This window comes from Arachis ipaensis, chromosome B08 (genome assembly GCF_000816755.2).
Source record: "Arachis ipaensis cultivar K30076 chromosome B08, Araip1.1, whole genome shotgun sequence".
NCBI classification, from domain to species: domain Eukaryota; kingdom Viridiplantae; phylum Streptophyta; class Magnoliopsida; order Fabales; family Fabaceae; genus Arachis; species Arachis ipaensis.
The window spans coordinates 110,918,039-110,929,821 of NC_029792.2; the positions used below are offsets into that span (position 1 = coordinate 110,918,039).

General features: G+C 35.0%; 1 protein-coding gene across 8 annotated transcripts; it reads left to right on the plus strand.

Annotated features, from left to right (window-relative positions):
* On the plus strand, positions 3,505–11,729 carry LOC107612909 (CRM-domain containing factor CFM3A, chloroplastic/mitochondrial). 8 transcript variants are annotated; one of them, XM_021109700.1, is made up of 12 exons: positions 3,508–3,754; positions 3,857–4,021; positions 6,205–7,512; positions 8,098–8,254; positions 8,363–8,632; positions 8,724–8,854; positions 9,417–9,767; positions 10,204–10,360; positions 10,566–10,858; positions 11,031–11,090; positions 11,194–11,283; positions 11,355–11,729. In XM_021109700.1, exons 3-12 carry the CDS (start codon positions 6,571–6,573, stop codon positions 11,478–11,480), a joined length of 2,577 nt encoding a protein of 858 aa, XP_020965359.1. In that variant the 5' UTR covers positions 3,508–3,754; positions 3,857–4,021; positions 6,205–6,570; the 3' UTR covers positions 11,481–11,729. The 8 variants fall into 8 exon arrangements, 6 of the variants coding, with proteins under 6 accessions (XP_020965359.1, XP_016170180.1, XP_020965357.1 ...); XM_016314694.2 differs by having other exon boundaries at positions 6,205–6,656; positions 6,825–7,512; positions 8,098–8,632; XM_021109701.1 differs by having other exon boundaries at positions 3,510–3,754; positions 6,205–6,656; positions 6,814–7,512; positions 8,098–8,632.

The window sequence follows — 11,783 nt, forward strand, 5'->3', positions numbered from 1 at the left end:
TATATTTTTATTATTTTTTAGATTTATTTAATATCTCATTAATGAGTTTAGTCTCAGGTTTCTAAAATCTTAGTCTGTAAGATTAGGAGTTCTTTTTAATTAGGTATCTAGTTAGGGGTTCTAAAATAAGGCCGTCTATTTAGTCAGGGGTCAAGTAAAAAGCCGTCTCATTAATAGATCAAGTCAGGGGTTTTTAAAATTTTTGCCTGTAAAATCAGGGGTTCTTTTTGATTACATATCTAGTTAGGGTTACAAAAATATTACTTTTAGTGTGAATTAAATTAAATATATGACTTTATCAATGAATTGGACTAAATGCTGAAGTTACAATAAAATACATACATTAACCAAGTCCAATGCACATCATGTAAGTGCATAGTTGTTAGAATCGAACTAGTGATTGAATCGGTTAAATGACTAGTTAAATTGGTAAAAATAGTATTATGTAAATAAAAATAATAAAAAATTGAGTAAAATAATAATTAGGTCCTTGAAGTTTTCTACTTCAGATTAATTAACCCTTAAAAAAATTAAAGTATTAATTTAGACTTCTACGAGTAGATAGTGGATATGTTATGTCCCTCTATCAATTTATCATGTAAAATTTAACGATGATGCTTATATATACCGTTAACTACTGTGAGGTATCTATGAAAGATTATTATGTAGATAATAATTTTTGGAGCAAAATTTTACCTGTTTTAATAGGATTTGTAATAAATAGAGAGCAGTTGATAAATGTCATATGAAAAAATTCAAAAGATAATGAATACTTCATTATCCAAAACTACATCGTTTCTATGCTTATATGACAACAACAAGACATGCATCATTATAGATAACGAAATACATGAATAATTTCGTTTTGTTTTGCACTATCTATTAATACAAGGATATACATGTTCACTGTTTATTATCGTAGAAGACCTAATTAATATTTTTTTCTTCAACGACTAATTAATCATATTCTTGTATGGATACCTGGAGGGAGATCTCAGTCTCTGGGAGTCGACCCCGAGCTGTTAATCCGAGCTTTACTCCAAGAGGGTGTCCAATCGCGTAGAGCTTTGAGCAAGAAACAGGGGGGAGTGTACCTGCAAAGGCACTCCGAAGCTTAAGTTAGTATTGAGAATTCAATGTATCCTTTGAAGATAAAATATCATACCTTTATAGGTGAGATAAAATAGGTCGATTACGTTTCTATTGATCATCTGAATTGAAGAGCAATTAATAGGTTTTAATAAGTGATAATGTTTGGTCGGACATTTTTATTCCAGGATGTAGTTCGTTGAGTCTGATTGTAACGTATAACGCCGAGTTATAACGTAAAGTGCCGAGTTATAGTGCATAATGCCGAGTTATTGTATATAATGCCGAATTATAATATCGGATTTGTAACGGCCGTATCAAATTCTAAGTCGAAATCCTTAAAGGCCTAATTATCAATTTACTCTAAAAAATTTAAAATAAATATCTTCATTAACATTTTAATACGTAAATGTAAATATGTATATAATATATATAATAATTAACATATATTACACCAAAGGAACAAATAGCATGGTGGCATGATATGTTGGAATGTAGACAGAACACAGAAGACATGAGTTCGAACCTTCGTCCGGTTCACGGATCGGATCGAATTGGATCCGCGAATATCACTAGCAAATTTGCGATCCAATCCTACCATAGTGCGGATCGGATAATATCCGCAAAATTCGGATCAGATGCAAATAATTACCGCAGATATGCGGATATTATCCAATCCATGTGCAGCCCTACAAACTATCCGATTCTTGGTGGTTTAATTGCGTCATTAGTCCAGGCTTTCAACCAAATGGGCCATACTACCGGTTCACCGATCTTACAACTATGTGTAAGCATTTTTGTTTACAGGCCTGCCATACATACAAGCCTTTTTGGCTTACAAGCTATACAAGTTGGTCCAAGTCCAAGAAAAAAAACACGCGCACCACTCTTTTAGAATCGAGCGTCCAACGCACGGGCCTTAATCACCCTTCCACAACACGTTCACTATTCCTCTTCTTCCGAAATCAAAACGCAAACCTTCAAGATTCAAGCGACATTTGAAACAAACTACGATTCTGCAGAAACGTTCCAACTCCTCGCGAAGAGTAGAAGAAATCAAGAAGAAAAGATACAAATCTCCATAAAAAATCACCAGAAAAACGAAGAACCATTATTCAAGGTACTGTTTTACTGTTCTTCTAGGTTTTTTTCTAGATTGTCTCTGCCATGTGCCTCATCCTTAACCAGCAAAACATTAAAAGATCTCAAGAAGAAATATACTGTCTCCCCCCATGTTTTGGGTGTATTTTTTAAATTTTTTGGGTGTATTTCTGTAATCCTTTGGGTGTATTTCTATAACCATTTGGGTGTATTTCTGTATTCCTTTCTGTAACCGTTTGGGTGTATTTCTGTAATCGTTTGGGTGTATTTCTGAAGTTCCATTATCTTCAAAACGGTTTCAAAGTTTGATTTCAGAAACCATGAAAATCGAAAAAAAAACAAAGCAAGAATATAGAGAGAGAAAATGTACGTAAATGACGAAGAAGAAACCAGTGATAAACTCAGGTAAAACAACGAATGAAAAGGCAAAGAGAGAATGCACGAAGAAAATCCAACAAATTTGGCAAGAAACTCGAAAAAAGAAACGAAATTTTTTGAAAAATGGAAGTTATATATTTGCGCGTTAATTGATTTGAATTGATTTAAAAGTCTGTTAAAGAGGCACGTAACATAAGCAGCGCGTTTAATAGATTTTGTTTTCTTCATACTTGTAAAGCTTGTAATCGCAAAACACGTAGAGATTTTCTCTTTTGTTTTTCATGTTTAAATAATAATAATGCAGCTGAGGCTTGGACAAATGGTTTTGAAAATTGGATTGGACCAGCTGGTCGGGCTGATCCGATTGTGAACCAACAGCTTCAACGGTTGGTTTATTGTCTAAAATTGTTCAATTAAAAACCGGATGTGAGTCATTGAACCGGACAGGAACCGGCCGGTCGAACCGGAACCAGAACCGTCCGGTTTCAGTGACCCGACGCCGTTTCGTGAAAAAACAGAGCGCGATGCCAACCCTTAGGGCTTGTTTGGGTGAGCTTTTAAAAAAAGATCTTTTTTCGAGTTATCTTTTTTTAAAAGATCTTATAGAAAAGTAAAAGTAATTTTATGTTTGGATATCTCATGTAAAAAGATCTTTTTATCTATCAATTATGTTTGGGTATAACAATATAAAAGTACTTTTTTGTTTATTTATTACATGAAAAACATCTTTTTTTTAAGGAAAAAAGATCTTTTAAAAAAAGATGTAAATTACAGCTTCTCAAAAAAGATCTTTTTTTGATTTTACTAGTGCTTTTACTTTTACTACTAGAAATTTGCCAAACACGTTAAAAAATAAAAAAAAGATCTTTTTTCATTGAAAAAAGATCTTTTTTTAACAAAATAATGGCACCCAAACATGCACTTAGCCTTGTGCCCAACCCCTTCCTTCAGAATTCAGATTTCAGATAGCAACAACAACGAACTGCTGCCCGCAAGCCTAGCCTCCACCACCGCCTTGTGCCTCTATTGCTGCCGCCCCGTCCGTCGCACCGACCCCTGTTCGCTCTCAGACTCACCAGTCGCAGGCACGCTGTTTCTTCCTCGAGCGTCCGTCGTCTTCGTCTTCTTACCGTCATGCTAGCCGTCGTCTTCGTCTGCTGACTCTGCTCGCCGTCTCAGACCGAAGGTCAGTGCTCACGGTCACCTGTTCTTCATTTTTTTTAATGATCTGTTCGGAAATCAAATCACAGGATGATTGATTATTGAATGTTTTGTGATTTTATTGAAGAAAAACCCTTCACCATTCCAATCTGCTTCCTTCGAGTTCAGAGAGCAGAAGCTCAACCAAGGAAAAAACCTTTCTCCATTCCAATCTTGTCGCCGTCTGTCTGAGTGAGAGACTGCTGTTGCCGCCTCCGTTGCACTCAAGAACTTCCGTCTTCGTGCTATCGGCGTACGCTACTTCGCTCCATTCCAATCTAGTGCTTGTTCTTCGTGTTTCTTTTATTGTCTGTTCAGAAATCAAACCCTCTTCATGCTTGTTCTTCGATGGTCAGTTATCGGCGTTTTTTAATGCTCACTGCTGGTGTTTTGTGCTTTCATTGATTGATGATTATTGATTAAGTAATGTGTTGCTATTTTTTTTTTTTACTTTGTGCTTGAGTTAATTGGATGCTCTGTCAGTGCTTAGTGCTTGTTCTTGGTTGATTGGCTTTGCTCACTACTCTGGCTCGTTCTGGCCTGTTCTTGACTGATTAACCCTGTAACTGGCTTATTTTGATACTAATAAATTGATTACTGGCTTGTTCTTGCTGATTCGTAACTTTTTTTTTTTTGTCTTAAAGTTTCTTGATTTTGTTGTTAATTATTGTGCTGAGCTTGTTAAAATTTGGTTGAAAACTTTGTTAATCTTTGTTAAAGCATGTTAATTTTTGTGTTAACCTTATGAAAACTATGTTAAAAACTTGATGGTGCATCTTTTGGAGATTGATGTATAATAGGTTGATTTCAGACTATCGGTGATTCTCATAATATTAGAGTTTTTGTGAGTAGTCTCTGATGATTTATTGATTGTTTTTTACTGTGTTGATGAGAGTTAGTTCTATAATTTATTTATTATTTTATTCTAAAACGGTTTTTTTGATTGGACTGGTTAGACCAGTAAATTAGTGAATCAATGACTAGAGCGATTAGATGACCGATCCGGTTATCAGAACCTTGGTTAGTTTTGATTATTAGATTATTAGTGTTGGGTCTGCTCGTTTCTCCTCGCTCCTCTTCTCCTCAACGTTGCACGAAGGCATGCTTGGAGCTGTTGGCGTCGCTGCCGCGAAGGGCTGCTCCGTCGTCGCCTCTGCTCGCCTAGCCATTCTCCACCGCGAGTGACGTCTGCTTGCTTCTTCGGTTCTGCTTGCTTCTTCGAGTGATGTCGCCGTTTTGCTCATCTCTTTGCTACGGTTGTGCTTCTGTTCTTTACCCGTTTTTCCCACCTTTTTTTATGATTTTATTTATTTTATTTCTAAAATCATAGGTTAAACTAAAATAATTTTGTAATCTGATTTTGTGATATTGTTCATTTGATTGCTGATAAAATAAAATTGATAATCAGATTTGTGATGTTTATTGCTGGTTGTTAATATAATAGTAAATTAAGTAACAGTAATAATGGAGTTGAAGGGAAACAAGATGGGTTTAAGATGTTTAACAATATGAAAGTGTTGAATTTTTTTGAGAGATTTGATACTAATTGAATTTTTTATTATAATGAGTTGCCAATGTTATTGCTGATGAGTTAATAATATTGAACTACTGATTTGTTAATTTTTTATTATTCTGAGTTGTTATTTTCTGCCATAACGATGATGCTGGTTTTCTGATTTTCTGACCGAGTTAATTTTATTGATGGAACAATTTTTGTTGACTGTATATTAAAGATCTTGAAGCACTTAATGATGATTATGATTTTTTATGATTAGTGTTTGTTTAGTTGTTGTTTCTTTTGGTGGTAGAACATTATGTGTTTGTTATTTATGTGTTTTGATCTACTTTAGTTATAGACTTTGATGTTTGAAGTTGTTTGTGAATTTTTATTGATAAATTATGGACAATTTATTATGTGTTTTGAATTTTATTAGGTTAGAAATTATTGAATTTAAATATTTAAAATTATATATTGAATTTTGAATAATGTTATTTAATATTTAATTAAACCTGTTGAACTCCGGTTGAACCATTAAACCACTGAACCAGTTGCTTCACCAGTTCTCGCAACCTTGATTGGTGCTAATTTTTTTTGTGAATTATGATAATTATGCAGTTTTAGTTCAAGTGACAACACTCACTTTGGCGACATAGAAGGAGCAATACGTTACTTTTTTTGAATTAATTGAAAAACTGAAAAATCAAAATTGGTTTGGTTTGAAGTTCCAAATTCTGTTTTTGTTCTGTTTTTAATTTGTTACTGCAGTTTGATTTCTTAGTTTGTTTGTTTGTAAGTTTAGTAATTAGCGCTGTAATTCTGTTTGCAAATTTAGTGGTTAGTGGTTATTACTAATTTGTGGGTTAGTTTTGATTATTAGATTGTAAATTCTAATTAATTGGTGCTAATTTTTTTTGTGAATTATGATAATTATGCAGTTTCAGTTCAAGTGACAACACTCACTTTGGCGACACAGGAGGAGCAGAAGGTTACTTTTTTTGAATTAATTGAAAAATTGAAAAATCAAAATTGGTTTGGTTTGATTGGTCTTAGTTAAAAAATCGAACCAAACTAAACCGAAAAATTCATATAAAATTAGATCGGATAATTTTTTCTTAAAAAATCGAACCAAGAGATATTTGTCTCGTGGATGAAAACCATGATGATAAGTTTACGTTGGTAACTATTAACAACAAGCTCAAGAAGCTAAAGCTATTTCCACTGCCACTCTATGCTCTTTCCCCACCGCCACCACCATCACATTAACATTCAACTTTGTTTTATTTTTCCACCATTTTTATGTGATGGCTCTTGTTCCCACTTGCAATCTTCACCATTTCTTTGATTCCTTCAACACTACCCCCAAGCTCCACACTCTTTGCTTCTTCAGGTACTCTTCTTATTCTTTTTCTTCAATTCACTGCTCTGATAAGCTCACTTTCTGCTCAACACGGAACTGGGTCTTGTGCCATTCAATTAATGGAACAATACCCTCTAGGAATTCTAGTCTTTTTGGCGTGAAAAATAATATAATATTTCAATGTAAGGGTTTGTGTAGTGATAGTTGGTTGAAACATTGGAACGAGCCTAGCAAGTACACTCGTCCAAAACAGCCATGTGCTCTTTTGGATTATCAAGGTTCTGGAAATGGGCATTCATCAAAATCTGGTTTTGTGAGTTCTGATGATGATTATGATTATGATGATAGAGGAGGTGATGGAAGCAGTGGTGGTAGTACTATGGATAAGATTGTGGGGAAATTGAAGAAATTTGGGTATGTTGATGATGATAAGATTGAGAAGCAAGATAGAAGGGAGGAGAGGGTAATAAAAAAAGGATCTGTGGAGGATATATTTTACGTGGAGGAAGGGCTATTGCCCAATACACGAGGCAGGTTTTCACCAGAGTCTCCATTTGGAATTGGAAACTTTGTGAGTGATAGGGAGGTGAGGTTTCCATGGGAGAAGCCAATGGATAAAGAGAAAGAAGAAGAAGAAGAAGAGAGGTATAATCGAAGGAGGGAAAGTAAAACTTCTCTTGCAGAACTGACTCTTCCAGAGTCGGAATTGAGGAGGCTGAGGCACTTGACTTTCGAGAAGAAGCATAAGACCAGAGTTGGAGGTGGTGGGGTTACTCAAGGTCTTGTGGACAAGATTCATGAGAGGTGGAAGGATTCGGAGATTGTTAGGCTGAAATTCGAAGGGGAAGCTGCACTTAACATGAAGAGGATGCATGAGCTACTGGAGGTTTGCCTTCTACCTTTAGCTTAGTTTCATATATAGGTCTTCTATGTTTAGTTTAGCTTCATTCATAATTTACAATGATAATTAGATTCAAATGCAATAGTGTATTGAAGGTAACAGTGTCTTTGTGAAGCATAGGTAAACTTGTCTTAGATGAATTGAATAGCATTCTATAGACACCTTCCCTTTCTTGGTGTTATAGTTGGACATCCAAGGTCAAATCTGTTCTTATGACATGTTTTGATATTCTTAAAAGGTTTTGATGTAAAACATGATATTTCTTTTTCACAAATTTTTTCATATAGTGATGAATTCTTGTGACATTTTCTAGAATTCGAGAGAATACTTCCTCTCTTTTGGATTTGGATACATTTCTTGATCAACCACATCTCTTGTTAGAATAATCCCAATTATCCTTAGGGATTTGTTTGAATGTTGAATGCTCTATGATTACATGTTCAACTTGCTTCTTCTGACTGCTGTTGTTTTGTTTGTGTTTTCTTTTCTTTTATATTTTTGGGGTGTGGATATATTCTTCATTGGTCATCGCCTTATTCTTATTCTTGATTATTTTAAAGTCGCGTTCAGAGAAAAACTGGTGGTCTCGTGGTTTGGAGGTCTGGCAACTCTGTTTCCTTGTACAGGGGTGTGAGCTATGAAGCTCCTTCAATACAACAGAACAAGTGGATATATAGGAAAAGAGGGAGTTCTTCAGTGCAACAGAACAAACAGATATATGGGAAAAGTGAGAATTCTTTTAAGTCTCTACCAGCACCACCTCATCGTTCATTGGAAAAGCATTCTGACATTGCTTCTAATTTTGGGACAATTTCACATTTGGAAAAAATGGAAGCTACTGATGACCAAAAGGAAAAAAATTTGCTTCCAGAAGTTACTTACGAAGATGAAGTAGGCAAATTTTTGGATACTCTAGGCCCTAGATACACAGATTGGCCTGGGAGTGAGCTGTTGCCAGTTGATGCAGATATGCTTCCGGAAACTGTTCCTGGTTATGAGCCTCCCTTCAGAGTTCTTCCCTTTGGAGTGAGACCCTCGCTTGGTCAAACAGAGGCAACTTCTCTACGAAGGATTGCAAGGACCCTTCCTCCACATTTTGCATTAGGTTAGCAATTAATTCTCTTGTGCATGTGAAGTATAAATTAATCATTGTGTATATAGTTTCGTGCTGATTATAAATTAATCATTGTGTATAGGCAGAAACAGACAACTTCAAGGGTTAGCTACAGCCATGATTAAATTATGGGAAAAAAGTTCTATTGCAAAGGTGGCACTCAAACGCGGTGTGCCACTAACTACAAGCGAGAGAATGGCAGAAGATATCAAGGTGATAAATGATAAATCATGTCTTTTCCAGTTCCACTTGTAAAAATATTGACTTTCCTCCAATTTTTTCTTCAATGTTATTTTTATTACAAATGCCATTTCATAATGAAAAAACTTTTCCCATGTTAAAAAAATATACTGTTTTTTCCCCATAATTTTTGCTAATGGCAGCTTCCTTTAGTAGACATGAAATGTCTTTAAGGGGTCGAGACTGCTCCACAACTTATGTTTGTAACACTTGAGGGATTCAACTCTTATAGGTGGAAGTCTGGCGCTGGATTTGTATCTCTAACAAGTTTAAGTGATATCAAGTTATTTTGAAGTTATCACATTATAAAGGGATTTTGGAAAAATATAGATATTTAATAAGTTAGAATGTAAAATTATGAACTAACTGTATATTAATATATAGAAGTTAGTCAGATGGCCTTGCAAGTTGCATTTAGATTAGTGTTGGATGGACTTTACATGCATCAACGAATCTAGTTAGACAAATACTGAAATAATAATAAATGGTTGCCTGTTATATGCTGTTGATAAATTATTACTTTTTTTTCCCCCAGAAATTGACAGGTGGTGTACTGCTCTCGAGGAATAAATATTTCTTGGTCTTTTATCGGGGAAAGAATTTTTTGTCAGCAAAAGTCACACAAGCCTTGAAGGAGAGGGAAAGAATGGCAAAAGCAATGCAAGATGAGGAAGAACAAGCAAGATTGAGAGCGTCATCTTTGATCTTACCAACAATTAATAATTCAGAGATATCTGCAGAGGCTGGGACCCTTGGTGAAACTTTGGATGCTGATGCAAAGTGGCGAAAGACCTTGGACGAACATCACAAACAAAAAATAATGAGAGAAGTAGAACTACGACGACATACCAAAGTCGTTAACAAGTTAGAACGGAATCTGTTTCTGGTAAGTGAATAGAAATCTCTTATCAACTTGCTAATGGATTTCATGTTAAGTCACTTTCATGATTGAGAAAAATGATAGTTCCCTAAGGGTTTTCTTAAAGGCAGTAAAGCAATGAATAATGAAGGCAATAGACCAAGTTTACAAGGAGAAAAAAATATTTATTACTTATTTTGCACCTGACACAAATCCATACATTATCAACAAGTTTAAGCACTTTTTATAACCGCTAAGCTTGTTTAATTTCCAAACGTGCTTAGTATGACTCTAAATAAGGCCTTATCACCAATGGTTATAGATATTATGTTTGATGTGTAAGTGCTTTGGAGCTTTTTACATTCTTGTTGTCTTCTTCGATGACCTAACTCCACTCTAAGATTATTTTCCAACTTGGCATATATATAATTGTGATTGATCCTGGGATTTTCACTTATACCAGGCTGAAAGAAAGGTAATGAGAGCTGAACGAGCCTTGATGAAAGTGGAGTCATCTTTGATGCCATCGGAACCCAAATCAGACCCTGAAAGCATAACTGACGAAGAGAGGTTTATGTTTCGCAAATTAGGATTGCGGATGAAAGCCTTCTTACTTCTTGGTAAGAGCATATAAAATTGTCAATTTATTTCAGGACCATTTTGGTTCATTTCACCTTTAGCAAAGGGTGGAAGGAAGAAATCAGGGTGTCCTTGGTTAGAGAGTAAGGGTGGGATAGTAAATTTGATTAAAACTGCACATGATGCTTATCCATAAAACAAATTTGATTCAAATTTGTTTTATAGGAACCTGATTTTTGGTGTCAGGTAGACGTGGAGTTTTTGATGGTACCATTGAGAACATGCACCTGCACTGGAAATATAGGGAACTGGTTAAGATAATTGTGAAGGCTAAAACCTTTGATCAAGTGAAAAAGGTTGCATTGGCACTCGAAGCCGAGAGTGGAGGCATTTTAGTTTCGGTTGACAAAGTTTCAAAAGGATATGCTATAGTTGTTTACCGGGGAAAGGACTACCAGCGACCTTTAACTTTAAGACCAAAGAATCTTTTAACAAAGAGAAAGGCTCTGGCACGGTCAATTGAGCTCCAACGACGTGAGGTATTTATACAAACTTTTGTTTCGTGATATCTGATATCAATCTTCTTGCAAAATCCAAAAACACTTGTAGGTCTCTCTAATTAATTGATCATTTATCCTAATTTTCTTCTAGTATTGTGCTTACTAGTACAATGCATGCTCTTTTTTAATTTCCCTTTTCCACTGATAACAGGCTCTCTTGAAGCATATTTCAAATCTGCAAAAGAAAGTGGAGAAGATAAGATCTGAAATAGTATGTACCTACCTTCTGATCTTATATCTTTAGCATATTGCAAGCAAAATTGTATTATGGGAAGCAGACTGTACTCATATTTTGCTTATTTCACTTTTGATAGAAACAAGTGGAGACTGTAAAGGACCATGGAGATGAAGAATTGTATGACAAATTAGAATCTGCTTATGCTAGCAATGATGATGACTCCGAGGTCTCTCTCTCTCTCTCAACCTTGTTTTATTTTTAATTTTTAATTTTGGTTAATATGTTATTTATATATAGGTGGAAGATGGCGAGGAAGGAGATGAGGCATATCTTGAGACCTATAACAGTGAAAGCGACGGTGAAGACAATGAAAGTGATAATAATTTGTATACTTCAACTGAGAAATTTGCATCACAAAGTTAAAAGGTAAAAGGACATGTCTGAACTCTTAAGACTATTTCTACCATTTATGGAACAGTATACATTGAACACATGCTGAATGTGGATAAACATAATAACTCTTTCTGATCAAGCCACTAAAGAAAAGACTTAGTGCCATGTGTGTCAAAGGACATGTTATGCAGTCATGATAAGAATCGAATTAGACAAAGAATTATTGAAAATTGTATGTACGTACTTTTTGTTCATAATGGAGCGCTCTGAGTTGAATTATTCCATCGATTATTATATCTACGTACGTTTTTTTTTTTTTTCCTAGATAATTGA